The 20,705-nt window shown below is 41.1% G+C and overlaps 1 protein-coding gene across 3 annotated transcripts in view; it reads right to left on the bottom strand.

The window, feature by feature from the left end:
- Window positions 1–20,705, bottom strand: part of NSMAF (neutral sphingomyelinase activation associated factor) — a 60,773-nt gene that overhangs the window by 25,732 nt on the left and 14,336 nt on the right. For 2 of the 3 annotated variants that reach the window (XM_042973376.1, XM_042973377.1), the window contains exons 2-9: window positions 17,134–17,223; window positions 13,657–13,735; window positions 13,492–13,559; window positions 13,356–13,392; window positions 9,502–9,552; window positions 6,711–6,782; window positions 6,346–6,393; window positions 6,196–6,248 (exon numbers count right to left, since the gene is read on the bottom strand). In XM_042973376.1, coding sequence (XP_042829310.1) covers window positions 6,196–6,248; window positions 6,346–6,393; window positions 6,711–6,782; window positions 9,502–9,552; window positions 13,356–13,392; window positions 13,492–13,559; window positions 13,657–13,735; window positions 17,134–17,223 — 498 coding nt within the window. Of the gene's footprint in view, window positions 1–6,195; window positions 6,249–6,345; window positions 6,394–6,710; window positions 6,783–8,244; window positions 8,480–9,501; window positions 9,553–13,355; window positions 13,393–13,491; window positions 13,560–13,656; window positions 13,736–17,133; window positions 17,224–20,705 lie in introns of those variants that run through there. The other variant, XM_042973379.1, reaches the window with a different exon arrangement.

Genomic DNA, 20,705 nt, shown 5'->3' on the forward strand with positions numbered 1-20,705 from the left:
GAAGAACCGACGAGAGACACGGGTTCTAGACTCATGTTACCCCCAAACCGTGAGGTCCCCAGGCAGGATGAGCACAGAGAAAACTACACCTTACATGCAGGCAACAGGACAACACATGACGTGACTTCACAGCAAACAGGGGACACCAACATACAAAAGAACAGAATTCTTTAAAATAGTGACAAGAAAACCAACCCAGAATTCCACATCCAACAAAAATGCCCTTCAGAAATGAAGGGGAAATAAAGATATATTCAGAGAGACCTACTCCGAAAGAAATCACTGAACAGGACTGCACTACAAGAAATGTGACAGAAAGTTCTTCAACCCGAGGAGAAATGAGACTAGATTAAACACACTGGAGTTGCAGAATGAGTACATGTTTAAATATCTGAGTATATGGAACAAGATGTATTTTTCTGTATATTTAGTTTACATACACACATGTACGTAGCTAAATTCTTTTAAAAATCAAATGATTTTTTTTTTTTGAAGCAAAAATAAGAACACCGTGGTTATGGGCTTCATGCTAGATATAGAAATATAATATAAGACCATAAGATCAGGTCTTATGGGCAGGAGAGGCCATATGGAAATACACTGCTGTAAAGCATTGTTGCAGAGTAGTGTAATATTATCGAAGATACACTATGGTCCCAGGTGCCTACTGTAATCTCTAGAGCAACCACTAAAAATGATACAAAGTGGCACAGCTTAAAAAGTCAAGACAGTAGACAAAATGGACTACTTAGAAATATTAGATTTACCCCAAAGAAGGCAAGAATGGAGAGTCAGAAAAGCCAAGAACAAATGGAATGCTAACAAATACTGAGATAGGGGATTTAAAAGCAACTATATTAATAACACATAATTACAAATGAATTAAGCATCCCAATTAAAAAGGGAGGGTGTCAGACTGCATGAAAAGCAAGACTCAACTACATAAAGTGTGTGTTGTCTGGTAACAGAATGAAGACACAGACAGGTTAAAAGTAGAGGGACAGATGGGGCGCCTGGGTGGCTCAGTCAGTTAAGCGTCCGACTTCAACTCAGGTCACGATCTCGCGGTCTGTGAGTTCGAGCCCTGCGTCGGGCTCTGGGCTGATGGCTCAGAGCCTGGAGCCTGCTTCCGATTCTGTGTCTCCCTCTCTCTCTGTCCCTCCCCCGTTCATGCTCTGTCTCTTTCTGTCTCAAAAATAAATAAACGTTAAAAAAAAAAATTAAAAAAAAAAAAAAAAGTAGAGGGACAGAAAAGGAAATACCATGCCATCATACCATATGAGGAACTCGTATGGCCAGATTAGGAGAGGACAAAGCAGACTTCAAGACAAATGGATAAAGAGGGATACTTCATAATGATGAAGGGTTCAGGGCATCAAGAAGACATTACACATCTAGGGCGCCTGGCTGGCTCAGTCGGTTGACCATCTGACTCTTGAGTTCGGCTCAGGTCATGATCTCGTGGTTCGTGAGACTGAGCCCTGTGTCGGGCTCTGGGCTGATAGTGCAGAGCCTGCTTGGGATCCTCCCTCCCTCTCTCCCTCCCTCTCTCTCTCTCTCTTTCACCCTCTCCCACTCATCACGTTCTCTGTCTCTCTGTCAAAATAAACATTTGAAAAAAAGAAGACATTACACATCAAAATGTACGTGAACCTAACAATATAGCTTCCTAATATACAAGCCATGAACTGACAGAAATGGGAGGGGAATAATCCCACAATCATTGCTGGCAATTTTAACACCCTTCTCGCGGTAACTGATAAAACAAATCAACAAAAACTTGCCAGAGTATAGATGATCAAAACAACCATCAGCCAGGTGGAACCAAATGGCATTTACTCAACACTATATTCAACAACTGCCCAGCACACCTTCCTTTCAGGGACATACGTAACTTTCACCAAGACAGCCCATATGCTGGGCTGAAAGCAAATCTCAACAGTACCAAAAGACTGGAGTCATATGGAACGTATTCTCTGAACCAAGATGGTATTTAACTAAACGTCGGTAACAATAACAAAATCCCCAAATAGGATGAAGTTAAATAACACACTTCTAAATAATCCATGGGTCGCAGAAGAGATGGCACAGGAAATTACAAAATATTTTTGCAGTAATGACAGTGAAAACATAAAATGTGTGGGCTGCAGGTGAAGCCGTGCTTAGAGGTCAATTTACATGTAAGTACAAAAAGAAGGTCTAAAATTGCTGATCTGATTTTTGTAAGAAGCTAGAAAAAGAACAGTTAAACCCAAAGGAAGCTGAAGGAAGGAAATCAGAAGAGGGGAAATCCATTTTATATAAAATAGAAAAGTAGAGAAAAATCAATAAAGTCAAAAGTTGGTTCTTCGAAAGGTTAATAAAATTGACAAAGCCCTGGAAAAGCTGGCAAAGAAAGAAAAGAGAAAACACACAGCTTCAATGTAAGGAGTGAAAGAGGGACGACCATCACGACAGATCTTACTGACATTAAAAGGACAATAACCATTTCACACCAATAAATGTGCCATGAAGTGGACAAATTTTTTGAAAAACACAGCATAACCAAAACAGGCACAGGAAGAAACAGACAACATACACAGTCTCATGTCTAGTAAATAAATGAGTAAGAGCCCTCAGGCCTATATGGCTTTACCAATGAATTCTGTTAAAAACTTAAGAAAGAAATATAATCTGACAAGCAGTCTTTCAGAAAACAGGATGACGGAACATTGCTAAACTCATCTGATGAGGCCAATAGAACCCTGATAGCAAATCCCGACAGATACATTAAAGATTTATGGAGCAACATCCCTCATGAACATAGAGGCAAAAATCCTTTACAAAATACTAGCAAAGCAAACCTAGTGATATCAAGTAATAAAAAAAGGAGAATACATTATGATCAAGTTGGATTTATCCCATGAATAAGGTTGGTTGAACATTGAAAAAAAGAATCAATCAATGTAATTCACAACATTAACAGAATAAAGTGGAAAAAAATGATCATTTCAAGAAGTGCAGAAGAAAAAATTAACAAAACTCTAAACCTATTATTGAAAATGCTCTCCGCAAACCAGGAATAAAATGGAGCTTCCTCATTCTGATGAAGGGCATCTATAAAAAACCTAGAGCTAGCCTCTTTCTTCAGCAGTGAAACAAACCCTTTTCCAGTAAGATCAAGGACAGGGCAAGTATGTGCTCCCATCACATCCATTAATTAAACAGCACAATGAGGCAAAACGCAGAAATAAAAGCCATGAGGATTTCTGTGAAACTGTCATTATTCACAGATGAAACGATTATGTATACAGAAATCTACGCAATTTAAAGAAACCCACCAGGACTAATGAGTAAACCTGGAAATGTCACAGGATACAAGGTGGATGTAAAAATCAAAACAGGCAACAACAACAACAACAAAACACTGTATTTCTACATACCAGTAACAAATAATTGGAAGAAAACATTTAAGTAGCAACAAAAGAAACCACAAATCTAGGAATCTGTCCAACCAAATATGGCCACATCGACAGACTAACCATATAACAACAGGAGAAAGCAGGTGAGTTGTAGAACTCTGTGTGCTATCTTTACACCTTTCCTTTATACCCCAAATTAGTCCAAAATAAAAGACTTTCAAGGGGATTTTTGGGGTACATATAGGGGCAACTTGAATATGACACTATAAATTACATGATGCTATAGAATGATTGCCACTTGAGTACTATAACAAAATGGAGGGGTGCCAGAGAAGATCCTTGTAAAAGACACAAGTTGAGATAGTTATGGGTAAAGTGTCATGTCTTGCAATGTAATTTCTAATGATTCTGAAAAAGAATATTTTATATGTAACACATTTACGTACAAGTACACACGACTTATAATGTATATACACATATATGTACGTATAAAGGAAATATAAATATCAGACATACACCCACACATACACACACACATATATATACACACACATATACTTGTACACACACAAACACAGAACGTGCAAGAACTAAAGCAAATCTGACAAAATGTTAACAAATTAACCCTTGGTGACTCATAGGGTATCTCTGTTCATTATCTTATTCTTCGGACTTGTGAGGATTTGAAAATTTTCAGAATGAACGGTAGAGAAAAATAAACGTAGTTATCTTTTATTTCTTCAATAAGAAAGTATTTCCTTGGAACTATGATGGTCAAAGTTTACCTTTCTTTGAGAGGAAGTATACCACACGGGAATATCGCATTTTATACAGTAAAAGTTTCTTTTCTAAATTCTTCAGCCTAACATTTTGGAGGCTGGATTAAATTAAAACCTCCACAGTGAGCCATTTTTAAAATTAATGCGATGCTGAAGCCCAGGACTGAAAAAATCGCTACTCAGAATTATGCATTCTAAGTAGGTCAAGAGAAGCTAATTCTTCTTATTCCTTTTCCTTCCTAAAAAGGAAGCTATTCTTCCCCTGGCAATCCATTTACCTAAAATATCCTGCAAGTATTAAAACAGAAAGAAAGATTAATGCTTTATAGGTGAAACAGAAAGAGAAGCAAACAAACATAAACAGAGAAACATTATTGGCCAGATGGCTTTCCTGGCAAGTGCTTCAACACTCTAAAATGTAGTGTAAGGTCACAAATCTCACAAAGATAGCAATAAAACAGAATATTACAAACTAATCTCATTTATAAACATAAGCCTGGAGCAAAAGCCTGGCATATGATAATCCATAAATGAGTCTATTCAACCAATACTTTCTACGTTGTCTTAAGCTGGAGTCATTACAAATGTAGGAATCTGAAATAAGAATCTAAAATAAAAATGGTATTTAGTGAACAGGGACTGTAATAATTTATGACAAGATTTTGTACATATTAAAGAATTTACATATAAAGTTAATGGAACTGATCACAAAGTTTAGCCACAAACTGAATACACAAAAATCCACTGCATTCCATGTATCAACAATGAACAGGAAAGGACTTTTTAGGACATCATTTACAACACTTGCAGAAATATGAAGTCCCTGGAATAAATTTAACACAAGTGGGGAAAGACCTTTACAGAGAAAATCATAAGGAAGACGTTAAAGAAGGCCTAAATAAATGAGTGATTCATTGCAATCCCAATCAGAATCCCAGCGGGCTTTCTTTTATGGAACCTGACAAGCTGTTCTTAAATGCACATAGAAGTGCAGGATAAGGCCAAGAATAGTGAAGACATAAACTGAAAAGGAAAATAAAGTGTGAGGCCCTGAACCTGTAAATATCAAGAGTGATTATACAGTTACAATGATTGAGACAGTGGTATTAGAGAGGAAATGCAGATCTACTTAATAGAAGGCAAGAAAGCAATAAGAACACAGGTCCGTACAAAAAGCATAATTATTTGCAGGAAATATGCTGTATACTTAGAAAAGCTGAGAAAATCAATGAAAAAAATCACCGGACTAGTAGGAATATAGCTTCCCAGTCCCCACAGGACACCTTAGTAAGGTACCTATCACGGCTTGAAGGGTCGGATAAGACTTTCCAGAACAACTGGAAACAAGCGACTTCAGCCAAGCTGAAATCAGAAGAATAAGTAAGAGTCAGCCAGATGCAAAAGAGGACGGAGGCTGAATGCTCTCAGTACAGGGAACATGCAGGAAGGCTCAGAGACCATTTGATTCAGGATCTGCATAGATGCAAAGAGCTGGAGCACAGAATTCCACAGGACACCAGCGACCACACGTACTGCACACACAAGGGCTAGAACCTAAGCCACGTAAGGTTCAGACTTTACCCTGAGGGCAGCTGGAAATCCTGAAGAGTTTTAAACAGACGTGCGACATAATCAAGTTCCTTAGAAAAAGCACATTTTCAAGGCATGCTCGGTAGGGAAGAGAGAATAGGAAAAGGGAAGACTGGAGTCAGGTGGACAAGCTCACAGCCGCTACAGTGTTCTGAGTGAAGGCAGTGGGGGCCTGAACTCAGGCAACAGCAGGGTGAAAAGACGGAAGTTGACGGCCTAGAAAGATCTTAGTGAGCATCAGTCCACAGGCCTGTCTGGCTGACCCAAGTCAGGATGGAGAAGCGGAGGCAGGGACATTCCCGACAACACGCAGGTCTGGGGGCCGGGACGGTGACATCGGCGGTCTGGGACAGGCCAAAGGAGGCACACGGATCAAAGACATCTGCTGCTTTTAGAATCTGGGAACGAAATCATTAAAAACTTACCTGTTCTTGTCAAATGATGTCCTAGCCAAACGCGACTGCAAAATAGCGGTTATCTATTAAAACAGAACCATTAAAAAAATAAGGATTTAGGAGTGAAACCTCAATACAATTTAATTCACGAAAAGGACACCGATCTTTAGAAACTCTTACCATAGCAGTTTGGTCCCCAAGTTTGTCAAGGCAGGACGCTCTGTGAAGCTACAATATACAAATGTACAAGAATTTATTTTTTTTTCTCCAAAACGATACAAAGATATTTCCTTAGAAGCAATGAAAACCAGCAATCATTCTGTTCCTTGGTAACAGGTAAGATCACTTCTGGTACATCTGTGACTTCTTCCTAACATACAGTGTTCAAATGCAACATATTCAAGTAAATCTGCTTCATATTTAGAAAAGAAATTATGGTTTTAGAGAGATGTATAAATAAGATTTTTTTTTCTTTTTTTAAGTTTCTGCCTAAGCGTGCTTTGAATTCTCTGCCCAGGGAATGCCCGAGGAAGGCGCTGGCTTACCTGAAGCAACGTTTCCACGACATCTTCCACTTTCCCTGAAACATCCAATTCAAAAACGTACTCCATTGTGCCCTAAGAAGAAGGGAAACAAATCAAATCAAGGGAAGAGAAGAAGCCCAACCATACTACTTTAGGAACATTTGCAATGCCTCTGCTGGGCTGTGCCCGCGTCTGCCGGCTCCTCCCCCTGGAATGAGAGCTGGGGGGTGGGGGAGGGGGCAGGAGCAGACCCTGCCAGACATTACTGCTACATTTATTATTTCTTCCCTTCTGCCAACTTTGGACTCGGCTGTTTTCTCTCATTTCTCGAGGTGTGTAGTTAGGTTTTTAAATGAGATGTTTCCTTCCCTTACTGTAGGTACATATCACTAGAAACTTCCCCCTCAGTACAGCTTTTGCCGCATCCTGTAAGTTTAGGCATGTTCCGTTTTCGATTTTGTCTCGAGGTGTTTTTTAATTGCCCCATTTCTTCTTTGACCCACTGGTTGTTGCTGGTAACGCCTGTGAACTTGCCTTCTGCTATGTATTTCTAGTTTTAGTCCACCACGGTCAGAAAAGATGTCTGGTATGACTTCAATCTTCTTAAATTCGTTTTGTGACCTGACATGTGCTATGTCCTAGGGAATGTTCCTTGTGCTCCTGAGAAGAATGTGTATTCTGCTGCTGTTGGGTGGAGTGTTCTCTGTATGTCTCTTAGGTTCATCTGGTCTATACTGTTGTTCAGATCCTCTGTTTCCTAACTGACCTTCTGTCTGGATGCTCTACCTATTATTGAAAGTGGGGCATCGAGGGGCACCCGGTTAAGCATCCAACTCTTGATTTTGGCTCAGGTCATGATCTCACACACAGTTCGTGAGATCGAGCCCTGCGTCAGGTTCTACACTGACAGCACAGAGCCTACTTGCCTACTTGGGATTCTCTCTCTCTCCCTCTCTCTCTCTCTCTCTCTCTCTCTCTGCCCCTCCCCGACTGTGTGCTCTTTCTCAAAATAAAGAAACATTAAAAAAAAAAAACAAAGGAAGTGGGGCATTGAGATCTTCTATTTTTATTGTGTTGCTATCAATTTCTCCCTTCAATTCTGTCAATGTTTGCTTCAAACATTTAGGTGCTCAGAGGGCAGGTGAATATCTCCTGTGATGGTTAATGGGATTTGTCACATTCTCTCCTCTTAGCCCTGAGGGGGCGTCTGCTGGGCTGCACTGTCCTCCGTCTGTTGCACCACAGGTCCCTGGAGCGGCAGCCTGATGCCCAGCTTTTCCTTGTGGTCGGTGGCCCCAGGCATCTAGAGCATGCTGGGTCCTGTCACCGCTCCAACACAGGCAACACTGAAGCCAGTCCCTCGGGCAGCCACCCCAACAGTCAGAACACGGTCCCGGACACACGGTTGGACACACGGTTGGACACGGTCCTGTCTTCTCCCGGAAGGAGCTGCGAGTTCCCTCCTGTCACGCGGTACGGTATTGGGGGCGGGACTATAGTGAAAGGATGTTACAAACATCCCTATTGGCTTCAGTGGGGCTGTTTCCATGCTAACCTGGGGTGCAGGGCCTCTTAACTGGTTTCCAGGTTTGTCACAAAAGGCACTGGTGGTCCATGTATTGCTGACTGAATCAGGGTCTCCATGAGAGGAACGAGGGCTTCCTATTCCGCCATCTCTCATGGTCACCACCGATGTCACTATCCCTCTTTTTCAATCTGAAAATCACACCCATTTTACGCTGAAGCAACAGAGCTTCTCTGCTTCGGAAACCTTCCTCATCTCCTTTTACATAACTTCTCAATGGACCAAGAACAGCTTTGTGGATATCAGGAGAGCAATGGGAGGGAGAGTCCCCCAGGCAGTGGTCTCAACTTGGCGGGGGGGGGGGGGATGGGCAGGGGGGGTTCCTACTACCCCAGTGCATTGAGGTCCTACTCAACACCAGGGGGAACAGTGAGTAGGGTGTCTATACCTGCAGTGTGAGGGATGCCCCCACACCATTAAGAACCATTCTTCCCCAAATGCCAACAGCACCAGTGGAGAGCAATTAAATCTCATATCTACAGTTTCTGACTGGTAAATGCCAGTGTTTCTTGTGCATAAACCTCAAAGCCACAGCATGTAGTCTGCGAGTTCCCCAAGTGCTGAGACACTGCAGGCTGGCCTATGACAGACGGAGGTTTAGCCTGTGGGGCTGTTTGCTCCGAGAGGGTGGCTTTTCCTCATTCACGGCGGTGTCCGTGTGCAGAGCACCAGCCTGAATGCAGGTCCCGTAAAAACCCTCTTTTGGTAGGAGTTACCCCTTTACTATATATTAAGCTGAAGCCAAAGAATGAAGTGATGTACAGAACGGTTAAATGTGATGCCTATGCTTCCTTGACAAGGCCTGGAAAACCAAAAATGTATGCAAGTATACTCATAGCTCTCTCAATTAAGACAATTTATAAATTATTATTCAGCTCTCAAGGGCATTTTATATGCTATAAATATTTCTTAAACATTTTAAAAAATACAGTTAGCAAATAACCTTATAAATGACACACATTCTGATTTCAATTGCTAATCTAATAATTTAAGCTTTATTTCTCCCCCCTATTAGACACATTTATTTTTTTAAGTCAAAAATTTATTGAAATCTCTTGGACTAAAGTCTGTGGCTCCCTTGGGTAATTCTGTTATAACTGCTGGTAACAAGCTTTAAATACTCTTTATTATTCTTCTATTCGATTAAAGATGTTAATAAAATCACAAAATCTTACTGCTTAAAATCACTATATAAAGTGCCGGGAATAAATGAAAAGCTTTACTCACCCTTTCTATTTTATACGGCGCAACAATATTGTGTTCTTTAATGAAATATACCTGAGAAGGACAAATCAATTACGTGTGAGATAATTAAAAATTCTCAGTAATAAGTTACTATAAATTAAGATATTATGCATCAAATTAAATCAGTGTGAACATAATCTCTATTTCCAAAATCACTTGCATTGCTCTTAGTATGGCTTTAAAGTTGTAGTGTTAGGATAACAAATTTTAAAAAGGGATTCATCAAGGCAGCAAGGTAGCAATCACTGCCGGGTAAGTAAAATCCCCAAGATGTTTTATGAATGTCATGACCTGTACCCAGTAACCAAGCAGACAGAGGAAGGAAGCTAATCGAAGTGCCAATTTTCTAAGAAACGGGTAAAACAAAGTCACTGTGGTATGAGATATGCTTATTAACATAAAGAAACTTCCCTTCTCTGTAGGTGATCTGGGCATAGGGTGTCTTACACGCACTGGTCACCTGCCTACACTGTATGTTAGCAACCATGTCCAAGAAGCAATGCCACCCGCCAGGGCCGTCAACATGGAGCCCTACCCGTCTCCCTGCCTTCCCTCCTGCCATGATGATGGGTGTGCCCGGGCCCTCAGAAGCGGTCACTCTACTAGGCCACAAAATGTAGACCTCCCTCCACCTGCCAGCTGTTCAGAAACTCTGCTCCTATGGTGATAACGCTTGCTGTACTTTCTCACATTTGAAACAAACAAGAGATAAGAACCCTCCCTTGGGTCTTATATCCTCATTTTACTGTTTCTGTTCCTTTTTGTGGCAAAACTCTTTGCAAGAGCTGACGGTACTTTCTCTTGGGCCCTGGGTGGGTTTTTAGCCACATCACACATTACAGGGGTGAATCCACTCCTGAGGTCATAAAAGGTGCACCAGATCTCCAGGTCACCAAACTCAAGGGTCTGTTCTGAGCATTTCCTGGGTTCTGTTTCTCGGAGCTCAGGATGGCTCTTCCTGAAGCAGCTGTCCAGCTGGCTTCCAGCCACCGGCTCCCAGCCCTCCCTGGCCTCGCCCGCTGCCCCTTCTGTCTTCCTTCAGACCCTCTCTCTTCCCAAACTCCCGAGGCAGACTTGCTGGGTCTAGTCCTCAGGCCCCTCTGTGTACACCCGGCCCCTAGAAACCTCATCCAGGCCCAGGGCTTCACCCAGCTTATGTCTGTCACCTCAGCCTTCTCCCTGAAACCCAGACCAATGCTCCCGAGGCCCGGCAGACTTTTCCTCTCGGAGGTCACCTTCTCAACAGAGCCTGCTCTTCCCCAGGCTCCTTGACGGCAATGAAGGGCCTTGCTATCCACCTTTTTGGGGGTCATTCCTGACTGTTCTCCTTTGTACCTTGCAACGAACCCATCAGTACACCTGTTAGGTTTTTCTTCAGCATGTATCCAGACACTGGCCACCTCTCACCCTCCCATTGCTACCATCCTGGACTAAAACCTCCAGGTTCTCAATACCCCTCAAGGCTCTCCTTGCTTCCGCTCATGCCCCCTACAGCACATTCCCTACCCAGCCTCCAAGAGATTTACCAACACACACAACTCGGCTGTCAGGGGTTATTTATTCTCTTTTGTGCTTTATGTGGACTGCTTATTACCCCACAGGGCCTCCGTGACACACAGCCCACCACCGCTCCACCTCCCTTCCCCGCTGCCCTTCATCCCTCGCCCCAGGCACGTTCACCCGCACTGAGCCTGCCACCTGCCAGGACCTTCGCCTCTCAGGCCCCCACCACTCGGCAGCTGCCTGGCTCATTCCCTCAGCCCTTCTGAGTGATGTGCCTTCCCATGTGCCTTTGCGGCCAGGCACCGCTGACCATTCTCTGTAAAGCAGCTCCTGCTTTCCTCATCATTCTCAATTCTTTTGTCCTGTTTGCATTTTCTTCAGTACAGAAGATGTCTGCTTATTGTCTGTTGCCCCCATCAAACAGTAAAGTCCATGGGGAGAGGGGCTTTGAATACTTTATTCTTCCCTATGCCTTCAAAGCCGTGAATATATATACTGAATATATAAATGCATGAATAAAAACTATTATTTACACAAACACCTACTCTCTAAAGCCTAAAGAACCATAACATAGTTCTGAAACAAGTGTGACCTCTTAAAGTAATCAAAAGCCACAAAAGTTGAGCTGCTTTTAATTGTATACTTAAGCTGATTTTGAGTTAGTCTGACACGAGACCTCTGCTACTAAGTTTGTAAATGACTAAAATGGATCATTTGTATAATGGAAACCACGCTTCCAATTGAGAAAGTACCTCTTCCTTTCAAGAAGTGGACTTTCTAGAACAAAGCTATGATGTAGGATGATACTACAGAAATAACGAGAGCACAGGTGCAGGCCAGAATTATGGTGTTCCCCCCACCCCACCTCCAAAGTAATAGATGGCTTTAACTGTTTTCATTTATACCAGGTAAAACAACAGGAAGTCAAAGATAGGCTGGTGTCAAATGTTTTCTTCCTGGAAACTAACTGAATCATGGAAGGTAGACCTAGAAAATCACCTCATCTGTTTATCTCCCTGCTTTCATAAAACACTTTTCAATACACATTAAAAAGTGTTCCATGGGGCCTCCTGGATGGCTCAGTCGGCTAAGCGTCTAAGTCTTGATCTTGGCGCAGGTCATGATCTCACAGTTCGTGAGTTTGAGCCCCATGTTGGGCTCTGTGCTGGGCACAGAGCCTGCTTGGGATTCTCTCTCTCCCTCTCTCTCTGCCCCTCCCTTGCTCGCTCTCTCTCTCAAAATAAATGAATAAACTTAAAAAAAAAAAAAAGTGTTCCATGAACAGAAGGGGTAGGTGATCTGAAAAAAACCCACCGGAGCAGCCTCTGCTCCAATCATGTCCCTCCTACGCTTACTTGACCGTGGAATGATTTCCCTTTGAGAAAATCCACTTCATGGAACTAGGCCTCTGCAGATAGTTGGGGCAACGTGATCTCTAACCCTCTCATTTTAAAGATAAAAAAGGTAAAATCCAGAGCAAAAAGCAAGTGGGAGAGGCCCTTGACTCCTTTCTTATTTATAAGTTTAAAAAAAAAAAAAAAAATCTATGAACGAACTAAGTATATGATGGGAGAAAAACCGTATTTTAATTTTCTCTGTGTTGCTGGCAGTAAGCACGGCACTGCGTACATCATTGTACACAGAATACATCTGGAATGAGTAAGAGGTCATGACCCCAAGCCTCATCACTGTACAAGCCGGCACATCCTGAGCTGGTGGCCTGCTGTCACCATGAGTCAAGCCGAGATCCTACTCAGTGCTGTGCTGCTGGCCCCCACCGACTAAGTGGCCAGGAGGCCTGGGGGGAGGAGGGGACGAGGGGGGGCTGCGGTGGTTTCATCTCAACCCACGGACACCATCATGATCCTCAGGACGAAACCACAAGCCTGCGGGCATCACACAACTTTATAAACATTAAGGATCTCATTAGTGATCACAGCTTTAAAAAAATATATTTCTCGGGGCCCCTGGTGGCTCAGCCAGTTACGTGTCCGACTTCGGCTCAGGTCACGATCTCATGGTTCGTGGGTTCGAGCCCCGCATCGGGCTCTGGGCTGACAGCTCAGAGCCTGGAGCCTACTCCGGATTCTGTGTCTCCCTCTCTCTCTGCCCCTCCCCCGCTTGTGCGCTCCCTCTCTCTCTCTCTCAAAAATAAATACAAAATTTTAAGAATATTTCTCAATGGTTCAATATTAAAAGCATTTAAAGATCTATTCCAGCAGTCTTCGTTTGAGATTTCTACCAATAATTTCACTGTGCTAAAAAAAACCCAAAATGGTGTGTGCGTGTTTTTACTCAGGTTAAGAAAAAAATATTCACTATGTGCTTCTTACCTGACTGAAAAGGAGTGAAATCGCCCCAGATTTTGCCCTACAATGCAGATAAAAGTCATTAAATATACAGAATTTTTTGGCAGAAGTAAAATTAATAGTTTTACTGTTACAGAAAAAGTTACTGACAAAGACATACTTTGTAAAGTGTCTACTGGATCCATTTTCTTCATGTTTTCCTATTTTTATACAATCTCTCAAAGGAATCTGGATAAAATTGAGGGAGAAATATTATAAAAATAAGCAAAGGTAAGATATACACAAAGAGTAGGAATGTCTCTGTTCACATTTAAGATGCATTTACCTTAATGATGGGCTGGGATATTGCATCTGGTTCAAAAATAACTGATTTTGAACATATTTTTAAGGAGCCTCTGATTTTCCTAGGGATCAAAATACAAAGGATTATTGCTCATGAACATAACAGAAGTCACCAAAGAACTAGAATACATTTTAACTAGAAAGTACATAGCCAAACCATTAACTAAAAGAACAACAATGCAATTTAAGAGAAGTGGCAGGCCAGATTTTGAACCCGGGGCCATAGTTGGCCATCCTGATCCCATTGCTCATTAGGAACTGAAATTTTTATCATTCTTTCTGTGTTTATTATCTAGAATTCATTAATAGAGAACAACTTGACAGTATTTATCTGCGATCTGGTTACCCTAAAAGTACAAGTTGTACAGAGAAAGCAGGAAAACTGCTTGATTCTTACTTTTCTGAAGGGAGAGCTAGAAAATGCTTTCTTTTAAAAGAAAAGTGTATGAATCCACATAAATGTTTCCAATTCAAAAGTAAGATCAGGCTTTTAACTTAACTCCTTTACTATTGGATTTGTATCTCTTTCGTACTCAAAGTCTCTGTCACAGCATCAACATACTACTCATTTGCTTCACATAAATCTACGTGCGTGTGTGAATAACGAACAGTTTCAAAATAATAATACCAAAAGTACTAACAACAATATTACTACTAAAACATTTGCCACCTTTTTTGCAATTCTTTTTCTACTTAGGCTGCATCTCACCAGAGACACAAATTACTGTAGTTACCCCTCAACTTATATGTAGTTAAGTTCATTTGCTTCATTTTCTTTTCATTTTTAGGATTTGCTGTTTCTTCTGAAATTCAATTCTATATTAAAATATGGGTAGGGGGCGCCTGGGTGGCTCAGTCGGTTGAGTGTCCGACTTCAGCTCAGGTCATGATCTCACAGTCCGTGAGTTCGAGCCCCACATCGGGCTCTGTGAGGACAGCTCAGAGCCTGGAGCCTGCTTTTCGGATTCTGTGTCTCCCTCGTTCTCTGCGCCACCCCCCGCCCCCCACTCTCTGTCTCTCTTTGTCTCTCAAAAAATGAATAAATGTTAAAAAAAAATTTAAATATATGCAAAATATTTCTATAGTTCCAAAAGCAAAGGATATAAAATAAGGGACACTCAGAGAAGTCTAGTTGTCATTTTATATTATTCCCCCATCGCTCCTTCTTCTGTGTAATCATTTTCATTACCTTTTAGTTTATGCTTTTTAAAATGTGTAATTTAAAAAATTTTTAATTTTTAAAAAATATAGCCAAAAAATTATTTCCTTCCATTCTTATGTGAAAGATAGCATACAGTACCCAGTATTCTGCCCTTCACTTTTTGCACTGAATGCATGCCGGAGACAACTCCACAGCACTATGCACAACTTCTTCAGTCACTGGACTCTTTCCAGTATTTTGCTCTTACAAGCAACGTTATGGTAAATAACCCTGTTCATGGGTCCATTTATATATTTCCCACGGTACCCCTGAGACAGCTTCCTAGAAGCAGCCTTGCTAGATCAACAGGTTAATGCACATGCCATGCTGCTAGATATCACCGAATTCACTTCCGTGGATTATACCAATGTACTCTAATGGTAACTTAAAACGTAGAAAAATAGGTTTCAGTTTGCTAGCTTACATGTGTGTTTTAATAAGAAACAAACGTACAGTAAAACCTTGGGTTGTAACTTGTTCTGCAAGCGTTCTGCCAGACGAGCAAACATTTCTAATGAATTTTAACTTGATAAACGAGCAACGTCTTGCAATATGAATAGTACATGACGCCGAACATCACATGATCACCACTGACCCAATGGTTCTTTTCTCTCTCTCTGTCTCTCTTTCTCGCTCTCTACGGGATCGTGGGTGATCGTCTCCCCACGGATGCTCGGTCTCAAGCCACAGTGTTCGGCAGAAATCAGTGATTTTTCAGAATGTTGGAAGGTGCCCGCAACGGGCACTAGGGTATTTTTTGTCACTTCACAGCACAGTCCTTTGCTTTTCCAGGAGAGTCAGCTTAGGAACGCTTTGCTTCATTCTAGGTCAGGCTACCCGCAGATAGAGACCCTCTCCTCTGCAGCCTTATTGCCGGTTACATTAAATACAGTACATGGCAAGAATTTATTAATACTGTACTGTAGTCAACATCCGTTAGTGATAGTGAAAGTTGTCCTACACAATAACCCTCCTCTCTCTTGTCTCCCTCACACCAGTCACAAAGGTTTTCAAGGGTAAGTGCAGGTTAATATATTTTTCTTTACATGTTGTATTTTCTTTATTATTTTATATAATATTACAGTATTGTAATCATTTTTATAGGAATATTTTTGGGTTGTGGAATGAATCATCTGAGTTTCTGTTATTTCTTATGGGGAAATTTGCTTTAATGTACAAATGCTTTGGATTACAAGTATGTTCCCAGAATGAATTACGCTCACAAATCAAGGTTTTACCGTACTTAATTTTAAGCAAGACATTGTTATGATATAGGGTAGAGGAGTATTGGGAGGAAAAACAAAGGTATGAAATTAAGGAAAAGAATATGAGCAAAATTCCGGAAGTAAGAAAACAAGGTCTTACTTTCAAGGAATAGTAATTATCTAATTTGAATGCTAAGGAAACAGACATTCAATGCACAGTAGTTTCTGATGCCTGCCTTCCTCCCCAATAGGACAGACACTCCAGGGTCAACTTGTACCCTTCCTGCCCCAGACTTAGACTTAGCCACTTCTCCCAAACAAAAAGCTAAGTAATTTTCACTTTAGGTTGTATCCAAACAAACACCACACGGCTTTGATGGCCCTTTCAAAATAAAACCTGAAGAACAATAAATATTAAAGAGTTTAACTAGTATCAAAGCATGTTCAAGTTGTGGCCTGTATTTGTTAAGGGACATCTCTCAAAGGAAACCATAAGCAAAAACAACTTTGCTGCAACAACTCTGATTTTATGCATTTCAAGTTGGTATTTTAAACAAAAAATTTCATTATAAATTTTTGTACACAGCTTTCAAAAGGTATGGCCAAAGAAACTGAATCTGTTTTTATAGCAATAAGCTGTAACTATTACAATATTCAGAAAACTGATTTCACTTCTCCTTCAGATCAAATTATTCATTTTGAAAGTACTGATTTTTATGCCACTCTGGTGTTTTATGATCATTACCTTATAACACCAGAACCCAAATAATTGAGAGTATAAGTACAAAAGTGACACATGAAAAAAAAAAAAAAGATGGAATAATGAAGCCTAGTCCTATCCAGCTGATTTAAGCACCCATATTAGAGGAATTCATACACACTACTTCTTAGCTTTAGAAAAATCTGAAGTATGACAGCAACTTGTAAGGCCTCCTTTCTCATTATGTTCCCAGTACAAAAGGGGGGAGAATCTGCAAGATCATACATTTAATTTTTAAAACATCAGGCAAGGAAAAGGTCTGTGACTCTGTAAAGATCCAAAAATCTTCCTTACCTTTCGTTGTGACCACCTTTGCTCTGAATATGATTAGCTGTATGTTGTTCAAAGTAGTATTCCTCCAAGTTAAGTAGGAGCAAGGAAAATCTAAATTTGGAAAAACCAGAGCAAACAAAACGAAACCTCATGTTTATTATTTTTTTTAAGAAAGCAGAATATTTAAAGCATCTGTTCTCAAAGTGTTTTTCCATTCATTAAATCAACAAGTACTTATTAAGTGTAGATCCTATACCAGAAACCCTTCTCTAGTCACTGGGAGAAAGCGACAGACAGACCTACCTGGCCAAGCCAAAAATAACACAAATAAAATTATTTACAAGTGGATTTTTTAACTCCTTTAGGAGAACCCCCAAATTTTATATTAAATTTTTTTTAAAATGTTTATTTACTTTTGAGAGAGAGAGAGAGAGAGAGAGAGAGAGAGAGAGAGCGCGCGCGCGCAAGAGCAGGGGAGGGGCAGAGAGAGAGGGAGACACAGAATCCGAAGCAGGCTCCAGGCTCTGAGCTGTCAGCACAGAGCCCGATGCGGGGCTCGAACCCGCAGACCGCAAGACCATGACCTGAGCCAAAGTCGGACGTTCAACCGACTGAGCCACCCAGGTGCCTGAGAACCCCCCAATTTTTTGAAATAAAACTTATTCTTGCCTGAACAAAACCTGGGGCTTTCCCATCTATGGAGTTTTTTCATCCTTTGTTTCCTCTGACCCACCACCAGACGTCCCCACCTCCCCTTCAGACTGCACCCCTCCTCCCGTTCTAGTGTTCCACCTTCTGGTTAGTTGGGTTTATCTTACGACTTCCACAAGATCATATGATTCTGAGAGTCAGATCTTTAGATACAGTCCAATGCTTTGGTGTTGAGTAAGTAAGTAAACTGAACAGAAGAGGACTGAAATGTAGATCTTTTAAAAGTTTTAAGTGCTTTAAAAGTATGAATTCAGTTGTATGGCCACAGAAATAAACACATGGCAAATAACTGAAAGCAAGTGTTTTGTCTGTTCTGCGGTGACATCGGGCAACACTGGCGGCATTCTACAGGGTCAGGAAAAGCTCTCACGGGCAGTGTGGGACTGGAGGTCTGGTGTGTTGGAGGAAGGTATCTCTGATATACATAGCAGATCAAGCATGTGTGTCTATCTCTGCTCCACTAACATGTGAATGAAAATATTTTTTAAATTGTAAGACCTCAGACCAAAGAAAACTGAAGAGTCACAAAGACAAGAGCAACAAATATGTAAGAAATGGAAAGCAGATGGGAGGACTCGCCAGAGATCGGAAACCAGAACGGCAGATGCCTCCAGTAGAAGATACCAATCGGTAGAAAACCAACTCAAGTCACAGGACTTCCAAAAAGTCCTGAAATTGCAGGAATCAGGTACCAAGAAGATAGGGAGGAAGCATGGGGGGCATGGCCCGAAGTCTGAATGAGTCAGAAGCCCAGATTCCTCCCCTGATGCCTATCCTACTTCGCTCTGGCACAGGTTTTTCTAGACAAAAACTGAGTAAGAGGCTCCAAAGCAGACACCAAGCACAGTGGAGAGCAAGGCTACGTACGGCGTGAAAAGAGAGTGATTAAGGAAAAAGTAGGAACACATAACCACTCCAAGCAACAGTTTGGCAGATTATTTTTAGAAAAAAACCGACTAGCTTTAGAGAAAAGACCTATGGATAGGAGTACTTGAAGGAGCCGGGTCTCTACAATATCATCCCTTACTGGAGCCCACCAGAAAGGGCCTGCCCACAGTGACACAGAATTACATGCTTCATGCTTCAATACGAATCGATAACTCAAGATCACCAGGCTCTAACATGAAGGAACTAGAGCAAAACAAGCGGAAGAACACAATGTGAAGTTCTAGACATAATACAGAGAACAGGAGCTCAAAAACCTATAATATACTTACAAAAAAGCCATTACATCCAGACAACGAGACATTGCTCGTTACAAAGAAAACCTGAACCAAAAGACAAATAACTCACAAATTAAAAATAATGACAGCAGGAACCAGCTTTACCATCCTCATAGGTAACTCTTTATTAGCCTATTTATTCTATGTCTTTAAGTCCATGAACAAGAATTAATCATTGGCTAAAATGCCAGAGCTCAAAGGCAAATGCTCACTATTAATTCTTATTCTGAAGTTGAATACAATCACCAGAGTTAGGATTGCTAGAACAGTCCTTTGATGCTTCAGATAATTGCCACGAAGGTTTAAATCAGAGACATACTTCCTAGTTACCTTGGCCCTTGTTTTTAGCTTGTGTCTTAACGACCTAAAAACCTTTGCTTGGGCTGGAGCTATATAATCCTTCCTTCCCCTTCTTGGTCCCCACTCCTCCTCTTAAGAGAAAAGGTAAAATAAGATAAGTATCTTTAGTAAGACAATGGCACAATTTTATTGCTATGAAGCACAAAGAACCTTCATAGACAATCGGCTCTTCCATATAATTATTAAAATATAACCCTATTCTTTGCCACAACATGGATGGATCTAGAGGGTATTAAATTACATGAAATTAATCAGAGAAAGACAAATACCATATGATTTCACTCATATGTGGTATTTAAGAAACACAACAAATGAATACAGGATAAAGAGACAAAGAAAAAAATAGACTCTTAAATACAGAGAACTGGTGACTGCCAGAGGGGAGGGGGTGGGGGGTGGCTGAAATAGGTAAAGGGATTTAAGAACACACCTGTGATGAGCACCGAGTAACGTACAGGCTTGTGGAATAATTATATTATACACTAAGTTTTTTAAAAAGAAAAATAAACATATATACATATATAATCCTATCCTTAATATTGTTAAAACGTCCATACTACCCAAAGTGATCTGCAGAAATCATTGCCAAATCCAGTGTCATGAAGCTTCCCTCCAAGTCTTCTAGGAGTTTTGTACTTCCAGGTCTTGCATTTTAGGCCTGCAATCCATTTCGAGTTAATTTTTGTATGCGATTTTAAAGTAAGGGCCCAACTTCATTCTTTTGCATGTGGAAATCCAGTTTTCCCAGCACCATTTGTTGAACAGATTGTCCTTTTCTTTCTTCAAAAACTTTTTTAATATTTACTTATTATTTTGAGAGAGGGAGTGTGAGCGAGGGAGGGGCAGAGTGAGAGGGAGACATAGAACCCAAAGCAGGCTCCAGGCTCTGAGCTGTCAGCACAGAGCCCGACGCAGGGCTCGAACTCCCAGACTCCGAGATCATGACCTGAGCTAAAGTTGGATGCTCAACTGACTGAGCCACCCAGGCGCCCCATGAAAAGACTGTTCTTTTCTTATTGTGTGGCCTTGGAACACTTTTAAAGATCATTTGACATTGATCTGGCAATGATTTCTTGGACAGGACACCAAAAGCAAAAATAAATGAATGTGACCACCTGAAACTTAAAAACTCCTGTGCAGCAAAGAAAATAATCAACAGAATGAGAAGACAACCTAAAGAACTGGAAAGAATATTTGCAAACCATATATCTGGTAAGGAGTTACTACTCAGAATATTTAAGAACTCCTACAGCTCAACAACAAAGCTTAACCCAATTTAAGAATGAGCAAAGGACTTTA

This window comes from Panthera tigris, chromosome F2 (genome assembly GCF_018350195.1).
Source record: "Panthera tigris isolate Pti1 chromosome F2, P.tigris_Pti1_mat1.1, whole genome shotgun sequence".
Lineage (NCBI taxonomy): Eukaryota > Metazoa > Chordata > Mammalia > Carnivora > Felidae > Panthera > Panthera tigris.